The 14,079-nt window shown below is 42.5% G+C and overlaps 1 protein-coding gene across 1 annotated transcript in view; it reads right to left on the reverse strand.

Moving 5' to 3' along the window:
• RAI14 (retinoic acid induced 14) overlaps nucleotides 1-14,079 on the reverse strand; it is a 138,227-nt gene that overhangs the window by 33,801 nt on the left and 90,347 nt on the right. Inside the window, 1 exon segment of the mRNA XM_021700474.1 lies at nucleotides 1,329-1,417. Within this exon segment, the coding sequence (XP_021556149.1) occupies nucleotides 1,329-1,417 (89 nt within the window).

Here is a 14,079-nt window from a genome sequence, read left to right on the forward strand (position 1 = left end):
TTAGTATTTCCCTTAAGGTAGTCACTTAAGGAAACCATTCTTCCATAGGTATTGACATTTCTCAAAGTATTTTTTTTTTTTTTTTGGAGCTTTCTGTGGTACTGCTCAGGAAAAGCATTCTGTTACTTCAATCACTCTCTATTTTTGACCAAAAATGGTTTTACCAGTTTGATACCTCAGTTATCTGACTTAACTTCAAGTGGCTTTTGGCCTGTCCTAAAAAAACAAATCTGTTCTCAAAGGATAAAGATCCCCTAACCCTGAGATTTAAAAAAATAATGCCACAGACTTTTTGAAAATAATTCTGAAACAAGGTCCTCCAACCATATTTTGAGTATTAACAGCATTCTCACAATACCTGACTGACCTCCCCTGTCCAAGACAACTACTCTGAGGTGGCCAATGTGTTGGGGGTTGGAAAAGGGATCCTTCATGGATTAATGCAAAGCCTAGATAAAGACTATGGAATAGACTGATTTCATATTCCAGTAAAAACTAACAAAAGCCTTGTAGAAGGCATAGGTTCTGAAGTACAACAGAGAAATGAAAAGCCATCAGTAATTGCTTTGGTCTGGCCAGCAGGGGCAGAACCCCTAGCTGGAGACCCCAGGGACTCCTTCCTGTAGAACAATGTTCATAAAAGATAGGACTACACTTTCTTCTCTCTCCGTTTGCCTTGTTCGTCATCTATCAACACTGGCTTCACATTAGAATCACCTGGGGAGCTTTATAAAAAATGCCAGTTGGCTGGCAACCTTCAGACAATGGAATCTGAATCTCAGAAGACAGAGCATGGTACAGATGTGTGAGGGTTGTATGTGTCTATACTGTTTATTCTTTTCCTTCCATTCTCTCCCTCCCTCCCCCTCCCTCCAGTTCCCAGGTGACTCAGATGCACTGAAGCACGATAAGGGGTGGGAACCATGGGCAGCTGGTCCAGATGAAGATCATGGCTTCTGTCTACAGAGCTCATCTCAGCTGGCTGACAAAATGAGCTCCTAAACAACACACTGCATTTCATCACCTCATACGATGATTCGTAAAAACAAAAATTAAGAAATATTGCCTGGTCCATACATATAGTCTTAGAAAATAGTAAATATGGAAGAAGAAGCATACAGTTTCTAGTTGACTGACCACATACATGATGAAAACACTTGTAAAGGCACAAAGGATGAAATCACGGCAGAGCCTAGTCATTAGCGGTGATTCTAGGTTCTTCTTTTGGTGTATCTGTAGACCGGAAATTTTCCACAATGAATATGTCTCACCTTTGTGATACCTACTCGTGTGCTGGCCTGTTGACTTAAGAAATAAAGACCACATACCGGCAGTATCTTGGGCAGTCACGTCCACGCCATGTGTCACCATGACCCTGAGGCACTCCACATGCCCTTTCGTAGCAGCAAGATGAAAGCTGAAAAAGAGGTAAACACAATTGCCTTAAGATTTCCACTCTTTGGAGTTCATCTCCAACAATACTTTTTGCCTTTTCACGTACACTTTCTCTCACTTGAGCTCCACGACCTGAGGAGGTATTATTAGCAAACTCGCTTTAAAGATGAGGAAGCTGAGGCTCCAAGTGGTCTGATAATTTGCTCACTGACACTTTTTATTAAGTAGTAGAGTATGGGAGCTAGATCTTAGGTTTTCCAACCCACAGACCAGGCTTGAAAGAGGTAAGATTCAACTACATTATTCATCTCTTTAAGAAACAACAGTGTCCAAATTAGATTCAATTCCTAAATAATAATTTATCAATTTTTTTCTGTTGTCTAGGGCTTTCACCAAAGCCATTATTTCTAAGTAACTTACTCCATAAAGAGAAGTCTAAGTCAAACACCGGTCACGGTTCTTGGACAACATCAGTGTCAAATGCACTGTTGTGTTGTAGCAGAGTAACGGTAGTTGTACACAACTTTTGTTAGTGGCTAGTGTGTGCCAGCCATCTTCTCACTTTTATACATCATCTCTTTTCATTCTCGTAACAGCCTTTGGAGGTGAATCCTATCACTGTCTCCATTAGATGGCCGGTGTCTATACCCGGTCAGGTGCAAACAGCATCAAGGAAAGCCCACAGTTGGGCTCCAGTATTCACTGACACTTGGGAGATCAAACCATGCTCAGCATGTATGGACTTGCCATTAAATGAAGGGATGACTTCCAAATGCCATACCAACCATCCCTGGGGATCCCAAGGGTGAAGGGCACTTCTGTGGACAGAAGTAAAGCACAATTCCACTGGGCATTCAGGCCCAGAGGCTGAGAAGGCCAAAAACCTTGGGAAGGTCTCCTTCCTATAGAGGGAGGTTAATGAGCCTTCCACTTCTTCCCCTGCCTCAGTTCTATTTGTGGGAGTTACTTTCTCAGGATACTTGCCATGCGGCATCCTACCTGTGAATTAACACCCAGGTTATATTTTTTTCACAGGACAGGACCTATAACTGGGGTCCAGGGTCACACCCAAATAGCAAATCCAAGACCTACACCAGTTCAAACCCCAGTCATCTTGACCCCACACCTCTGCTCTGAAGCATGAGGCTGAGTGAAGGTGGACAGATCAGCAAAGGAGGACACGTCAGGTCTAGTTGCAAATCAGCCATACCTTAGCTCTGTATCTTTGGGAAGTCAACTTACCTCTCTGAGCCTAAATTTCCTTTATTGTAAAGTGTGGGGATTGCGTCAGATGATATCTGATATTTCCTCCAGCTCTAACAACCTTCTGTTATTTTAGCTTAATTGGCTCTAATCACACCAACTATTTCTGCCTTTGTGCATCCATTTATGTGTCATGTTTCCTTACAGCCACATTGACTTTGTGGGTGATTCCACAGTACGGTCAAACTTTGATCATACGGAGTGACTTGGAAACGTGGTAACTTGTTTAAATGGAATTTCTGGTTAAATACAACTCAACTAAAAGGACCTCCATAAAGGCAGTATAATATTACCTTTGCTTTCAGCATTGTTGGGCTAACCTAATTTACAGTAAGTGAAGTTCACCTTTAAGCACCAAAGAGTCTCTTTTAACTGATCTGGCTGGAAGGTCTCTAAAATTTTTTCAGCATTAGTAACAGTGTATGTTACATAATTTAATTGCCCTTGAGGACATGAAGTCACCACTATGAGCCTCAATTATTGATCTCTGCCCTCAAGGCTATTAATCTAAATGCCCCAGATTATTAAGCCCTAATATTCATTAATATTTATCTTCTTTTCTTAATGTCTGTGTGTTTGCTTCTAAGACGTTCACTCTGCCATCTCCTATGACCAGGGGAGAACTAAATCAAAACTATCTGGACAAGACAGCCCTATCCTATGCCAAAGATAAAAGTACCAGGATTAGTAATTAGCATGCGTGCACGTGCGCGCACGCACACACAGACTATATATATATACATGTATATAGATATATAACTTCTGGTTAAAGTACAACATATATAAAGAAAACTTCACATATCACAATTATATAGCCTGCTCAATTTCCACAAATGGAACATACCCATTTTATCTTCATATAAGGAAACAGAACATGGCCAGAGACCCAAAAGCCCTCCTTGTATCTCCTGCTAGCACACCAGAAAGCACTCCAGGTTTCCCTTCTAGTTACTAACCCCTCAGTGCATGTATTATTTGTATTTTTTCTACTCTGAGGCTTCTTGGAGTGTCTCTGGGTTGCACACAGTATTTCCGGGGGTTGAAATTGCAGACACACATGATAAGGAAGCATTATTGTAAGTCACTGCTGTACACTGATAGATGGAGTCTGACAAATGTGCAATGCTATTCTATGGATGTAGGCTTTCAGGATCTTTATTTAGAACATTAACAAGAATTGTAACAACAAGAATTCTAACAAGGCAGAAGAACTAAGGAGTTAGGAAGTTGGGTTCAAAATCCAATCCTATGATAGAACCTTTCTTAGACATTTCTTTTAAAAATAAAAGCCCTTCGGGGCACCTGGGTGGCTCAGTTGTTAAGCGTCTGCCTTCGGCTCAGGTCATGATCCCAGGGTCCTGGGATCGAGTCCCACATCGGGCACCCTGCTCGCAGCTTCTCCCTCTCCCACTCCCCCTGCTTGTGTTCCCTCTCTCGCTGTGTCTGTCAAATAAATAAATAAAATCTTTTTAAAAAATTAAAAAATAAATAAAAGCCCTTCTATCAACCCATCTTTGATGGCTATAACACATTTTATTGAGGGCTCCAGTTAGTTAAGGTTTCACTGCATATACTTTAATAAGTTGTGTGTGTGTGTGGCTTCGTTTACCCTCTCGCATTACAGTTTGGATCAGGGAATAACTTTTTCCCTCCATCTCTTCTCCTGCAGAATATTGGGTTCTACTGAGAAAACAGAATAATGAGAGTCCTTCCACAATTTTATCTTCATATATTTGACCTAAAATTTCAGCACTCACCCCTGTTACAGATAAAATGAACCAAGTACAAATAATTAGAAATAGCAGATTATGAGGACAGATATTCATGCTTATACTTTTATACTGCATAATGTTTTTAGCTGGTAAAATCATTCTTAATTATTGTGACTCAAATATATGATTTCAAGGTGTTTCTCAGAGAAAGGGGATGAGCATGAAAAGCAGAAAAGGGAAGAATTGATCATTTTAGCCAGAAGTTTCTAATTCATTTTTCCAGACAGACAAGGAATTCCACTATGTATCATCATTCTGATTATATATTTCCAGGAAATGCACACAAAGCCAAGAAACACGACACGTAAGTTTGCTCTTAGGGAATATTTACTAATGCTGTGCATCATCTGTTTGCCCCTCCAGATTTGCCTTCCACTTTTATCCCCTGGGTCAGTGGTCTTGGAAGCAGACCTTTTATGGACTGCATCCAATAGGCTGCCTTATCCTCTGCCTTCTGGTTGAGTTCCACTAATGGGAGGCACTTAACGAGAGATAGGAGGATGAGAAGAGAGTTCAGGGCATTATCCTCTCTACTCCTTCCCTGCCAGGCCACACAGTGGCCGTCACGGCCTTCCTCTACTTCCTCTATGAAGTTCACGGCTCTGGGGGCCAGGTGCCCCAAAGCTACAGCTGCTGCTCTCTCTAGGTTTTGGGAACTACTCTCTCTCTCTGCCCCTTTAGGTTGGGAGGGCAGGGGCACGAAGAAGGGGAAAGAATGCTGAAACAGATTCCCACTGTTACTGGTCCAGGGCTGCTTTCCCAACCCTGCTGGTTTAATCCTGACCACAAATCTATAAATAGTTCCTTTCCTAAAGGGTCATCAATGACCCTATCTGAGGGTGCTGTCTCCTACTGGGAGCCCAGATGACACCAGTGACACCAGGGTATTCTGTGTGTGATCATCCTCAGGATGAACTGTTAGGTTCCTCTGGATATTATTTGATTACATATTTACAAGGGCAAATTCGGGCTTTTAAAAAAATGTTTCACCCCACATGTAATTAACTACTCAAGATATTTGGGCATTTTGGCTAAAATGCTTTGATGGGAGAATGTGCCAAATTACTTTAGTTATGCAGAATATGATATGGGACTTTAAAATGAGTCTTCGGATATAATATTAGGCCAAAGTAGGAATCGTTTTAAAAGGTTCAAGAATACACCTCTCAAAGGATCAGAGAAACAATGGACTTAAATGAAAGCCACATGCAGTCCAGAATACTCCGCCATGCAATAAAGAAATGTTAAAATTCAGATTTTAAACTGGACTTGGTCTTGAAAGAATAACCAATACCTTATCCACAACACATATGAGCACATATTTGTACATGCTACAGCTAGGTTCTCAAATTGGGAAAGCCTTCATAAGTTCTAGGCACATATCCTGTGGAATAACAAGGTTCTTCAGTAGTGAATTGGAAGTAAAAGGAGGTTTAGTAAAATCTTCAATACCATATTCTATCCTGTCTCTGACTATATTCTATACAGTACTCTATACAATATATACTAACTATATATACTACTCTATACTACACAATAAAATAATCTATGGGCTAGATTTAGAAAGAGGAAATATAACCATCAAGACATGTAGTTATTTTGGTATCTACTGATCACTTTAACTCCTTAAAATAACCTATCTTTTATCTAATGCGTCATGCCACAGAATTTGTCAGAAAATCATTTTACTACCTAACTTGGGACAGAGGGTCTATAACGTGAGTTTGCTAAACCAACTACCACATAAAAGAAAACCAAAATGATCAGTGTCCTGATTTAGCTTTGTTTTATTTTTTATTTTTATTAGCAATCTCTATGCCCAACACGGGGCTCGAACTCACCACCTTCACCAAGATCAACAGTCAGTCACATGCTCTACCGACTAAGCTAGCCAGGTACCCCTAGCTTTGTCTTGTTTTTATGCAAGCTATACAAATGCAAGAGAAATAAGGCACAGGTCAGACAATGACAAGACTTTGTCAGCAACCCCCCAACAACCCATCTCTTATACACGGTACCACTAAGAACTAGTTGCCTTACACTTGAACAGCAACCAACTACCAGCAAGCTGTGTCATCGTGTTAATCCTCCTCAGAGAGAAAGCGGCTAGAAGATAGAGCCCTGTTTTCTTTCTCTCATTCCCCCATCCCTGTGCCTAGAAAGAAGTTCTTAATCAGGAGTGGAGTAAATGCCATTGTACAGAAGGGCAAGATGGGAAAGTGACATTGTTGTTATTGTTGTGTATTTAATTCGGACAACCAGTCATTTTAAGGTTTTAACTTCAGAAATTCCTAATAGCCATGATTTTGAAAATTAAAAAAAAACAAAAACAAACCTCTAACATTATAGCTTTTCTTAAGCTTAGGGGAATGACAAATATATGCAGTCAGATGAGAAAGTATAACCAAAAAATGTGATATTGGGGAGGTAAGACATGTAATATTTAAGGGCTCAGACTAAGTGGGTTTTAATCTGTGCTTTGCCATTTATTAGTGTGTGATCTTGGGCAAGAGATCTCCGTATCTTCCCAGTTTCCACATCTGTGAAATGGGCTGTGAGGAATAAATGACTTACATGTAAAAGCACTTAGCAAAATGTGAAGCACATGGTAAATGCCCCCCCCGCCAAAAAAACCCCACCAATTGTTACAGCCTCACCAACAGAAGGCAAGGCTGAGAGTCCAGGATGTGTTGCTTAATAAAAGGATTTGTTTCAATGTTCAGAAAAGACAGGCTAGCAGAAGTTAAATCAGAACCACCGCTGCTTAGGAAATGAAGAAGGAAAGGGAAAGAATAAAACCGATGTGCCTCTCCACGGAATGGAAACTCAGGAACAAAGTTGTAGACGACAAAAAAAGCCATCCAAGACTAGCTTTGTCTGAAGCTCACACTTGAGCTGCTAACATTCTGGCACCTTTCACGGAAGTGATAATCCTCAAAGCAGGATTTGGCTGCAGCGAGTCATTAGCATTTAGCCTCTGAATGAGAACAAAAAGCAGGGCCAACTTTTAATAAGATACTCAAGTGGGAAGTTGGGTTCGGTTGGGTGGAAAAACATGATTCGTCACTGGCAGAACCCGGATTTGTAAATGACAATGAGTAGGTTTCTTTTCTTATGCAGTGACTGATAAACGTAGGCATCCTAGGTGGTGGCCATCCAGGAGACCGGTGGGCTGGGGGCCACCCCATCTGGATTGCAGGTGGGCACCTAGGGGTTACCAAAGGCTTAGGGAGCAGATGGTGCCCCCGGTCAGCACACAACTAATGGAGAGCATGGTTGGTGGCCTCTAATGTCCTGTGTCCTGGATGGCTAGTAAAGGAAAACACCTCTAAAGAGAGTTTGCGGATCTGGGCGAGGTGGGGGGGGGTGGGGAGGCAAAGTAGGTTGATTAATGCCACCCCCTCACCCCAAAACAGTCTTGACAAAGTTAACTCTCGGGCATTGGAGCTAACCCAAGTATGGGAGAGTTTTCATATTTCCATAGTTGTGTATTTTTATAAGTATTGCTATAGCTAAATATATCAATTCACTCATATTTATACTATGATACCAGGGTATTTATGTGCCAGAAACTGTTCTAAGCACTGAGAAGCACGTGGCAAATGAAACAAAGCCCTCATGGATCTTGGCTTTTAGTAGGAAGTCTCAAGATAAACCAGTGGTTCTTAACTAGGGATGATTTTGCCCTACCGAAGGGACATTTGGCAATGTCTGGAGATATTTTTGACTATTCATGGGGTGGGTGGTGGGTGGTGGGCATATTCTACTGGCATCTAATGTGTGAAGGCCAGAGATGTTGCTAAACATCCTACAATGCACGGGACAGCCCCCCCAAGATAACTGTCTAGTCCAAAATGTCTACAATGTCAATATGTCAAAATGTCAATAGTGCCCAGGTTGAGAAACTCTGATAAACCATTAAAAGCAAATGTATAATGCTAAAATAAAATTCTATTAAAACAAATTAAAGACTGAGAAAACATGAGCAGATTTTAATCTTTTTATTGAGATATAATTCATATACCATAAAATTCACCATTTTAGAATGTACAATTCAATTGTTTTTAGTATATTCACAAAGTTGTGCAACTAACATCACTATCTAATTCCAGAACGTTTTTATTGCCCTAAAAAAATCCACATACCCATTAGGAGTCACTCCTATTCCCATGTCCCCCGCCAGCCCGGCCATCACTAACCTACTTTCTGGCTCTATGGATCTGCCTATTCTGGACGTTTCACAAACATAGAATCATATATAATATGTGGTCTTTTATGTCTGGCTTCTTTCATTTGGCATGTTTTCAAGGTTCATCCACGTCGTAGCATGTATCCGTATTCCTTCCTTAAAAATATTCCGTTGTATGGATAGGTCACATTTTCTTTATAGATTGGATGGTTATGGACATTTGGGTTCATGCTGCTAGAGCATTCCTGTGCAAATCTTTGTGTGGACACCAGTTTTTAATTCTAGTGGGCAGACACCTAGGAGTGGAATTGCTGGGCCAGTGGCACCCATGCTGAGCTCTCTGAGGAGCTGTGAGCTAGTTTTGAAAGCAGGAGTACCATTTCACAATGCCAGTGACAATACAGGAGGGCTCCAATCTTTCCACATTCTAGCCAAGACTTGCTATTGCCTGGCAATTTTTAATTTAAGAGATGAGAATTTAATTACAACCTAAATTTTCCAGGGAAGCCACGTTTAAGTCTTTCTTAATGAACCCTCTGAAGTAGTTATTTCAGTTAATTATCAGCTGAAATTTCCCCTTAGAGGAATATAAGAGAGTGAATGCAAAACAAATTCGGAATATCCTTTGGCTTTGTCTCCATGTGGGCTTTTACTCCTCATTTAAAAAAAGGGTGGCCTTTCCTTTTGAAGACAAGAAATGTCATTCAAGATTCTATATAGCAACAAATCCTAGGAGAGAGATTTTGTTGGTTTGTTTCTGTCTTCAGATCGGTCAAGAATTCTGTCGAGGAGGGAAGGGTATAAAAATCTCCTACCCGCTCCTCTGACCCCCGGCCCAGGGACAGGGACACTCGTCACTGCCCAGGGACACAGCAGGGTAGGCTCTCCAGATTCTAGTGTAGCTGAAGTGTTGGTTCTTCGAGAGCCTAAGTCTGGGCTATGCAGAGTCAAGTCCGTGGACCAGGAGCTCATTAGAAATGCAGGCTCTCAGTCCCCACCCCACATCTCCTGAATCCAAAGCTGTGTTCTACAACTTTCCAGCTGCTTCACGAGCACATTCAAGCTGGAGAACCCCTGCTCTACGTGGAGGACAAGTTAAGAACCTCACACCGTCATTTTTACCATATCACCCATTGTTTCAAAGTTCTTGTGAGGACACGATCCCCTCAGCCTTAAAACCAATCTCGTGGGTATGTTCCACAAAAAAAGGAATCTATGTTGTTTTAAGTTTCATTATAATAGGGAATGTTTAGTGTTGCTTCTAAAACTCAGCTGGGCCCTCGCAAAGAGAAGTAACTGAAAGGAGCACAAATAGAGCAGCCTGAAGATTTACATAATACCACTTTGATCCCTTTGCTGCTTATTGATATTAGGAATCTCTCTGCGTTTGTCACTTGGAAAGTTCCCAAGGTTTCGGTGCTTAAGAGTTTTGTGACTCCCGATCTCTCTTTCTCTCTCCCTGGGGCACCCCTGCCCTCCACAATGAGTTCTGCTTTAACTCATTACATACCCCAGCCAGCCTCGGGGGGGATAACTATTATTATCCCCATTTCCAGAGCAGGACCGAAATGGAGGCGCCGAGGAGGTCAGTAACTTGCCCCAAGTCCCAGCACTACCGAGCAGGGGAACTAACTGAGGCATTCTGCCTGCGAGGCCGGCCCTTAATCACCGTGCTGAGAAATCGCACTATTTGTTAAATCACTCGCCAACTGTGAAACACTACAACTTACCGGTTGTGCTGCTCTTTAAAAAACAAAGTTGAAACTTAAAAAAAAAAAGGAAGTATTTGGCCAAAAAAGCAAATACAGGCTCCTCACTGGGGCAGATTCGGGTTCCGAGAGCTCTCCGACGGCTGGGAATGTGATCTCAGCGCTGAAGCAAACACAGCCTGCAACGGAGGTTGCATTTCCTACAAAAGCACTCAGCGAGTTGTGCAAACCTTCCCGAAATAAGTGCCTCGGAACAAGGCTGGAATATTTCTCAAGGCTCTTAACCCGAAGGGGATTTGAGCTGTTGCTATTCAGAAGCCCATGAGTGATGGCCTGGAAAGTTCCTTCTATCTTCCAGAGTAATAAACAATTCTTCTGGTTTCTGACTGACAGCTGAAACATATATTTGGAGGAAATACAAACTCACAAGGCTCCTTTTAGAAAGACTCCGATTTTTTTCCAGCATATTCATTCATAGAAAACTTCTCTCAAACCCAACTGCTGCCCTTCACTGCAACCCCAGCTCCTGATCCCGAGGGGCTGGCAGAGTCAGGTCAAGAATGCAACAGGCTGGCCACATCATTCAGCCCCCTGATTGCTCCCACTGCCTCTGAAACCAACTGTTGCTCCTCAAATCAAGCAAACCATCATGCCCACACAAAGAAACAACCACACAGAAAACCTTACCAGCACTAGCCACACCCAGAGTCCCGGAGTGTTAGAAGGTTCCAGAAGGATAGGCTGATCCAATATCCTCATTTCACATATGAAGACACTGAGGCTCAGAGAGGTTAGTAAAAATATGTAAAAGAGCAGGACTTGAATTCACTGCCCTGGCTCAAAGAGCAGTTTCTTCCGAATAAAGCCACATCTCCTCCTTGCCTTTTAAAACCCTTTATTGCCCAGCATCAGGCTCCTTGCTCATCAGGGAGTCTGCTTCTCCCACTGCCACTCCCCCTGCTTGTGTTCCCTCTCTGGCTGTGTCTCTCTCTGTCAAATAAATAAATAAAATCTTTAAAAATATATTTAAAAAAAAAAAACACCTTTATTTCCCAGAGAGGGGTCGCTAGGGTCAGTGAGGTTCAGAAACATTTCAGCTTTCTATCCCCCTAGAGAGCTTCAACATCTCCCAAACACCTAAAATCGCCTATCCTTTACTTGCTTTCTTTTGAGAAGACTTATTTCTGGAGAGGGAAGAAAGGATACTAAATCATATTAAATCAAGGAAGCTAAGTATTCAGAATTAGGATGTCAACCCAAGTCCTTCCCCTGACCCACCAGGCTTTACCTGAGGAGGCCTGGCTTCCATTTCGACCTCACCCTGTAGCTCTCTCCCTGTTCACTGGGCACATTAAGCACTCCCCCAACTCAGGGCCTTTGCCTTACTGTTCCCTCCCCCAGGACAACAGTTCCAGGAAGAGTGCATGGTTCAACCTCTCATTCCATTCAGCAATCTGCTCCAGTGAAGGGGTCTGCTCAAAGAGGCCCTCCTTTTCCAAGTTTACTCAACATGGCCTCATTCTCTTCAACGCACCTGATATCACATTAAAGAAGAATGTGTTGTCTGTCCCAGGGGACCGTACTTTCCACGAGGGCAGAGACTTTTGTCTTGCCTATTGCAATTTCCCTGGCATGTAGACGTGATTTTTTTTTTTTTTTTGATAATGCAAATCTTTAGTTTTGAATTTGCTTTTCCAGTCTGAAGTTCTGAGTTTCCCAAAGGCACCCATATAAACTGGCATGACTGTGTTTTTCTCAGGTTGTAAGTTCTTAAAACTTATGTTAATAGAAGCTTGATGTTGCTTCCTAACATCGTATCATGCTGTGATTCTCAAAGCATGGTCTGCAGAACAGCAACATCAGGATCACCCAGATGTATTTGTTAGAAATACAAATTCTTAGGATCCTGTCCAGACTCCGGGGTGGAGGCAGCAATGTGTTTTAACAAGCCCCTCCCAGGTGATTCTGATACGTATTCCATTTTTAGGACATCTGCACGGTAGGAAGAAGTATGAACTCAAAGTCAGTATTTGGTTTGGGTCTCCACTCTGCCATCCCCAAGTATGGCACAACAAACGGATTCAGATTCACTGCCCTCAGTTTACTCATCTGGTCCATACAATCAAACTAGGCTTAGCTCACACGAGATATTACCGTGGGATAATCCTTAATCCTACAAGATCTGGATCCCCATTTCAGATTATAATCTGAGGGTTAGGAAGACAGGACTGTCTAATAGAGTCTAGTTATAAAAGCCTTGAAAACGGGAATTCTACTGGATCCCAGGGATCAACTCTACAGGCCCAGAGAGAAATCCCCACAGGCAGAGGAGGGCGGTGGCTACGTGGCTCCCAGCCATTTCAGAAGCAGCTCCCACAGGGACCTGCTCACTGCTTCTGTTAGCAACTGATGGGGCAGAAAGTTTGAGGAACACCAACACAGGTTGCCTTCTCCCGTTAAATGTTTCAGATAGATACAATAAAAGGTGATTGGCATAAAGAAAATAAAGGGTGTAAAAATAGGATTACTGTCCTTTAAGTGCCTACAATCAGCAGTGCCGCTTCGGGGACAGAGCTCTCCTGGGGACAGGGTGGGGAGGCGGTGGGGAATGCTGAGAAGAAAGACCACATACTCAGAGCTAAGAAACCCCATGACATTTAAGCTGAGTATTGGCTCTTTTCCTTCAGGATTGTTTGGTTTCATAAATGTGGTCTGGAAATAGCACTTGGGCATTATGAAATCTCCATGAGGACAATGATCTGTCTCTTGTATTCATGAAAGACCCCCAGACTCTAGAACCTAGAGCCACAGAATGGGGGTGATTTGCACTAATTCCTGAAGCTTTCTGACACACACTTTCCTCTCATAAATTACTCCAGGGTGACTGAGAGCACCCTAGGAGAAAAATCTATGGGAAATTGACATGGTCTTTAAAATGGGTGAATGAATGAACTGTTCGTTGAATGAATGACACATGTAAAAGCCCCTAGCCCGGTGGTGGGACATGCAATATTAACATGATTAATAGCAACTCCTTTATTAATTGGGTAAGATCGAGCTCTAATCCTAATAGTCTAATAATAGCGATAAGCTAAGTACATAGGTAACCAAGACCCATCAAATCCAACAGCCAGAGCAAGCTCAGCCACTTTGGAAATCAGGAAAGGCTTCATAAAACTGGGCCTTGAATGGTACCAAGACTTTGGTGGATGAGCGGTGGTGGTGGAATTTTGGAAGGTGTGAATTCCAGGGCCCCAGGTGAGAAAGCACAAGTGTTTCTCAAGGCCCAACACATGCTAAGTGCTCTTACGGGCCTCAACCTGTAAGCTGCCAGGCTGCTATCAGTGTGAAAGCCTTCTGCTCCAGGTGCCCTGTCCCTCCCTTCCCCCCCTCCTCGGGTTTAGAATGGGTGGAAGTCACAGCATGCACTGAGATCCCTGCCCATGCGCCTGCTCTGCTCTCTATCACACAGAACCATATTTCCCAGGCTCTCCTGATCTCTGTGAGTGGGGGTTGGTCCAGCCGAAGGAGGACATGGCCAGAGAACTGGAGGGAAGGGTAAAGCCAGACTGCCTCAACCTTGAGTCACAATGACCCATCTGTGTGTCTAAAGTCCTTCATTCTCAATACCCTGAACCCAGCTTTGAAAAGTTTTAAACTGAAAAATTCTGTGATCCCACCCATTCTTGATCAATGTTGGTTTTTTGTTTTTGTTTTTTTAAGATTGTTAAGTAATCTCTACATCCAACAT

Source organism: Neomonachus schauinslandi, chromosome 7 (assembly GCF_002201575.2).
Source record: "Neomonachus schauinslandi chromosome 7, ASM220157v2, whole genome shotgun sequence".
Lineage (NCBI taxonomy): Eukaryota > Metazoa > Chordata > Mammalia > Carnivora > Phocidae > Neomonachus > Neomonachus schauinslandi.